We start from the raw sequence: 6,040 nt of genomic DNA on the forward strand, positions 1-6,040 counted from the left end.
TAAAAACTCTACATTCACTTTCTTATTTTCTAGTGTAAAGTGACATTTTCTAAAGCTCCAATCTCTTATAAACTTTGGTTTTCTGAAACAGGAACAAACCGCTAAGTTGCTTTTAAACAATCAAAGTGGCTCATTAAAACATGGACAAGTAGAAATAACACCAAACATAGGAACACCCTTCTAATACAGGCATATTTGACCTGTTATTATTCAGACAGGTTATATGTTATAAGGTAAGATTATATATATATATACATATATATATTTGATTTGAGACTAGATTGTCTCAGTAAATTGTAATGATAGCCCCTGTATTTTTTCGAGGTGCTAAAGCAGGTTTAAGCAAGTTCATCTCTGGTAAGGTGTTGGAAAAGTTTGGATTACAAGCAAAAAGCACAGATTCTATGAACAAAACGTTGTACAATCCAAGAAAAGACAGGCGCCGATTATGAAAAATTAGCTGTACAAATGATGTGGTGTGTTTAAAACATGGACAGGTAGAAATAACACCTGTTGGAATATGTTGGAATGCGAGTCGTAAAACAGACGGTCTTTGATCAGAAGCTGACATTGATCCTCGCTGGATGATAAAGAAAATCAAGCGCTGAAGCAGCCAATGTCTCCTCTTTGCTCAGTGACTCCAGAGGAAGAGCTGTGGGCGGTGACTCCCATTGGAGGACTGTGCCGACGGCTGACCAAGCTCCTCCCACACATGCCCAGCGCCCCCCTGCCTGCAGGCGCCGTGCTGGGAGGAGAGGATGTTGAGGACGAATGGGAGCTGATCTGACCGGCGACACCGTCACTGCTGCTGGTCATCTGGATCCGGATTGGCTTGGAAGAACGTCGTGATGTCACCGACGTTGCTCTTCCCATCGTGTGACTTCACAGCTGGACCAAATCTGAGCAGGCCGATGACATCACATCCTGCAGCGTCTGCTGCACAGGTCACTCTGGGAAGACCAGGTGTGAAATGAAATGAAGGGAATTTATCTTATTTTTGTAACAGGAAGCACTTTAACCTTATTTAACTCTGCTAATATTTATTCCAGATCCGTTCAGCACTTCAAGCTGGTTTGAAATTAGCTTTACGATTCATCTTAAGTAAGTTTTAGACTAAAAGGAGACGTTAGACAGCTGAGTTTGGCTTAGTCCATTTGAAACGGTTTGTCTCCTTTCCTTGGCTGGACGCTCTCACATGGTGCTGCTTTCATGTCCCTGCCATTCACTTGACAGAAGGAAAACTTTTCTTTCTTTTTTTTTTAAACACAGAATATGCCATGTTCCTCGTCTGATGGCTTCCCATATAAATCAAAACAAAGTTCTGAGTTGCCTTTCTGTTTGTGAGGATTTGGGCGTCCAGCCTGTCGGTCACAGACTTTTACCTTTAGGGCTGTCGGTCTTCATGTGTTGCAACGCTGCTGAACGGGTTGAGGACTTCCTGTCAGTTTAACAGACTGAGACTGTTTGAGTTCAGAACTGGAATCCAGACCCTTCAGACGCTGTACAGAACAGCCTGACGAGGTTTCCTCTGTAATTCATGACCAACCCAGGACATTTAAGGAACATTTGAGTAAAATGTCATTCAGTTTGTCCCCTGCTCACTCTTACTGATTCCCTGTCATCACTTTTCTGCTGTGAATTAGTTCATTTTATTTTGTGAGTATTTTTGATTTCTTTTTATCCGTTATCTTTATGCACTGGTGGAATTTTAAGGGAGCAGGTCAGTATGTCCCAGAAGATTTTTTTCTTCTTCTTTTCTGAGTTTAATTCTCTAACTACTGTAACCAACCGCACAACCCTTACTACTTCAAAACGTTTACTTTGTTCTTTCACACTAAATAATCATTGAGAATGACCTGGTAACACTGAGAAGAGCAAAAATATTCAAGCATAAAGTGGATTCACTGTCACTGCTGTCCTGTGGACAGTTTTATCCCAGCAGCTGCAATCAGTTTTGTTGATAACTGAAGATTTGGGACCCAAAGAAAGTGAGCTGGAGGAATTGTTGAAACAAAGGTTTGTTGACTGTTTGTGGAAATGAAAACTTGTATGATCCCTGGTAAAACCCCATGTTCCCTGATTATCTCCGTTTCACTGATCTGGGTTTAAATCTAAAGGAATAAAGTTCTGCTCACTTTAATCTGTATTACACTCCCTTGCAAATGGTTAATTATTGTTGTTCAGTAGTTTTTTTTCACCGAAACGTGCAATATCCTGAGAGACGTTCTCTGCACAAACAGACACAAAGCTCTCCTGAGTAGCTCAACAACTAGAAAGTCAATATTGCTCTCTTGCAGTCCTCCACTGATTGTTTCTGTTCTGTGTTGTTGCTCTGGAAGATCCCACAGTGTTGAGGCTTTCATTGACAAACTGTGATTGTCAGGTGAGCTAACCAATCACTCTGTAAAATATGTTTTATTGCACAGACAGGCAAGACATTTCATCTTTTCCACTTTTTCCCCCCACATTTTCCCAAACTGTAAATAATAATATGCAACTTTGAAAAGAGGGTGTCAACGCTAACTTTGTGTGATTACTTCCACTGACGCACCTGAACACATCAGCTGTGATGTTCCTGGATTCAGTGGGTGTTTCGGGTGTTTCAACATCATACACCCTCTGCCAGGTGAATTTCCAGCTTTTTTTCTCTCTCTCCACAGGTTTAGAGGCAGACTTCAACAGTGTTGACTGGTTCTTTCTAGGCTACTTTCTCTCCTGTACTTCTATCTCTTTTCCTTTTGAACCCTTTCAACAATCTTTCTGCTTTTCTATTCTCGTTTCTTTGTTTTTGTCTATGTGTTCATTACATTTGAAATAAACCCAAAGAAGTTTCCACTAAAATTTCAGGAAATATTTCCAAAAGTGGTCGGCTAACACTGGGCTACCTTCGGTGGAAGAGATGGGTCCGGTCCGGCCTGTCAGATGTTAGGCTGAGCTGTTATGTTTTAAGGCTTGGTTATTATTTTTTAATTGATTCTATGTTATTGATCCCTGTTGATGTGAACACCTTACAGCATGCCTTTATGGCTATAAACCTAAGAATGACTGGCTGAGAATGATCACTGCCCGTTCTTTATAGTGAGACTGAATCAATCAGCTGTAAACAAATTTATTGGACATTTCCATTAGCCAGACGGTTTAGAGCACAGCACTGGCTTTCACTGCTAATCAGCTGCTTCCTCCTTAATGTTGTTTCCAAGGATATTACACGGACAGTTTATGTTTGAAAGAACGGACGCAGCAATGTCTGTGTAAGGTTGATTTGTGGAGCATGTCTGAGCTAAAACAAGACTCCACACTTCAAACCGAGGGGTTCTGTCAGACCCTGGACGGTTCGTGTTTATTCACTCTGTTCTGTAATGTCCTGCCTACAACTTAACACAATATGCTGGCATTTTCCAACAAAGCAAACAAAAACCCATCTTTTGGGAGATGGTAATGAGAAATACTCTAATACTCCTACACTGCGAAGACAGTGAATCGCACCGTCTCTGGTCTAGTTTCTAGTGCAAATCTCTTAGTTCACTTTAAATAATTCTAAATTAACTTAGCAGTAACTTTTCAGCAAGATATAAGCTCTTGTTTTAAGTAAAGACTTATTGAATAGTAATAGAAAAAAGTCGTTTCACAGTTTTTTTGTTTTTTTTTTGCTTATCTGATAAAAATCTGCCAGTGGAACTAGTACATTTTTATTAATATGAAGGAATTATTGACTAAAAATGTAAATCTCCCATGTCTTGTTGAACAAATGACTTTTGTCTCATTTCAAGTATATTCAGATAATTCCTCTACAAACTAGACTAAAAAAAAAGGTGCTTTTTCAGTGTAGAACTTTTCACTTTCTGCAGGGTTTCAGGACTTTAAAGATGACTTCTTATGCCTTTATGAAGGCATATTCATTTTCTTCTTGACACTCCTATGAGTGTTTGGAGAAGCGACAGTAGGGAACACATGCACAAACTATTGTCAAATATAGAAAAAGTCAACTAGAAATAATCTTTCCTTCATTGCGTTGCCCCCTCCCCCCCCTTATGCGTCACATATAGTGGTTGCCTTACAGCTGGACTCTGTTTACTATTAGGTGACTTCTGTAGGTTTATTTAAGAGAATCACAGTGAAGGGGAGGGGCTGAATGCTTGGAATAGAATTTTCTTTTTTGTCATGTGAATTATCCAAAAGATCAAAATGTTTGTTTTTCAGCAAACATTTCGAGCAGTGCTGTCATCATTTGACTCCATGCTCAACCCAGAAACTTTGACAAGAAAAAGAAAAAAAAAATCAGGCATTTATTCAGCACCATTCAACTGCCAGATTACAACTAAACCAGCACATAAATAAAGCTTATGATCCATTAATCCAGTATAGATTCCACGAGCCCGCTTATTTTCACTATAATATGTCTATTTGGGGAATATTTACATGTTATTTACAGTATATTCAAACTGTCCAGTCGCAGCAGTCCTTCGGGGTTGTCTTCCACAACAGATGTCGTCACTGTCAGCTGTGCGGCTGCAGGAAGTCCGGCAGCGAAGTGATGCGGTCTGATCCGGACTGGGCCAGACACCGGAGCGCCTGCAGCAGCAGGGGGGAGGGGGCCAGGCCGCAGAGCCAGCTGAACACCCTGTTCCCCAGCAGCCCCTGCCAGCGCTGCGGCTCGTCCCGCAGGCACGGCAGCGGCGGCGGCTTGGCCAGAAACAGCAGCAGGAAGTCGAGGCACCGCTGCGCCTGCTGCCGCTCCGGGACCAAGCACGACACCAACCTCTGCAGCGCCACCTCGAGGCCGTCGGGCCGAGCGCCGTGGACCAGCAGCTGCAGCAGGCACTCGGGATGCGACAGCTCCACCGCCAGCTGCACCGCGGTCTTCCCCGCGTCCGCGGCGTGAAGGCAGCCGCCGCGGCCGTCCAGGTACTCCCTGCGCTGGGCCGGGCCGCCGCAGTCCTTCAGCGCCTCCATCACCATGCCGAGGACGGCCACGCGGTTGTAGCGCACCGCCACGCTCAGGTGAGGCGCGCCGCTGCCGGGGCAGCAGCAGAAGCTGCAGGCCGGGGCTCGGAGCGCGCCCACCGAGTACCTGTTGAGGAGGTAGCGCGCATAGTCCTGGTGGTCGTGCACTGTAGCGTACAGAAGGGCTTCAGACGGCAGGAAGGCTCTCGGGCTTCCGTTGTCCCAGCAGAACACCTCCATGCTGCGCATCTCCTCCAGCAGCCAGACCGGGAGCTGCTCCCGCACCGCGCAGTAGAAGGAGAACGCCGTCCGCTCACACTCCCGCTGACACGGCGAGCAGGAGAGGCACTGCTCGGAGGAGGAGGAGGAAGAGGAAGAGGACCGCAGCCACGGCATCACCGCGCACAGCAGAGTCTGCTTCCGGCGGAAGAAAACGGGTCGCGTCTCCCTGAGAAGACTGGAGGAACAGCTGGTGTGTTTCTAGAGTCCAAACTTCTCGCTCATTCCCGCACACTTTTATAGCCTGGAAACTATGCGGCGCTCCGCCCTCATGCAGCTCCATGTGCGCACTGCATGTTTGTAGTACAGTCTGGGACACGACAGGGGAGGAGGAGGTCGGGGGGGGGGGGGGGGGGGGGATCAAGTGTCTCACATAGAGAACATAGTGGACTTCTAACTACTGCAGGTTCTAATGAGGGCGGCAGCTCAGTCACAGGATGTAAACATGTGTACTAGTGTTTTTATTGACAAGAAAGGATTTGGATTGTAAATATGTGATCCTGTCAGAGGTGTGTGTGTTGGTTGGTGTGTGTGTGTGTGAACTTATCTGGGATCAGTGACCTTGTTGGGTGCAGCAGTCCTTCCACATTGAGCAAACCTCACTATTATATAACACTTGGCTGATGGTTCACAATCAGATGTGAAGGACGGAGCTCTGAGGCCGACACAAACCTCCTGGTTAACCCAACGGCCTCCGTTGTTGTTGCATTCACAGATTATTGTCCATTTGTAAAAACTCTTTGTGAAGAATTTTGAATCAATGTGAGTTGCAACAACATTTCCTTTGGGATCAAGAAAGTATTTATTGAATTCTGGC

At 44.9% G+C, this 6,040-nt stretch overlaps 2 protein-coding genes across 3 annotated transcripts in view; one reads left to right on the forward strand and one right to left on the reverse strand.

Moving 5' to 3' along the window:
- tecpr2 (tectonin beta-propeller repeat containing 2) overlaps nt 1-2,151 on the forward strand; it is a 28,111-nt gene extending 25,960 nt beyond the window's left edge. The window contains exon 27 of one of the 2 annotated variants that reach the window (XM_032547627.1): nt 636-787. In XM_032547627.1, coding sequence (XP_032403518.1) covers nt 636-787 — 152 coding nt within the window. Of the gene's footprint in view, nt 1-635 lie in introns of both variants that reach the window. The other variant, XM_032547626.1, reaches the window with a different exon arrangement.
- Nucleotides 2,152-4,267: 2,116 nt separating this feature from the next.
- Nucleotides 4,268-5,716, reverse strand: ankrd9 (ankyrin repeat domain 9). The gene is given in 2 exon segments (XM_032547631.1): nt 4,268-5,356; nt 5,358-5,716. Coding segments are annotated over 2 exon segments (1,008 nt in total). The 5' UTR covers nt 5,507-5,716; the 3' UTR covers nt 4,268-4,497.
- Between the last annotated feature and the right edge of the window lie 324 nt (nt 5,717-6,040).

Source organism: Xiphophorus hellerii, chromosome 19, assembly GCF_003331165.1.
Source record: "Xiphophorus hellerii strain 12219 chromosome 19, Xiphophorus_hellerii-4.1, whole genome shotgun sequence".
NCBI lineage: Eukaryota > Metazoa > Chordata > Actinopteri > Cyprinodontiformes > Poeciliidae > Xiphophorus > Xiphophorus hellerii.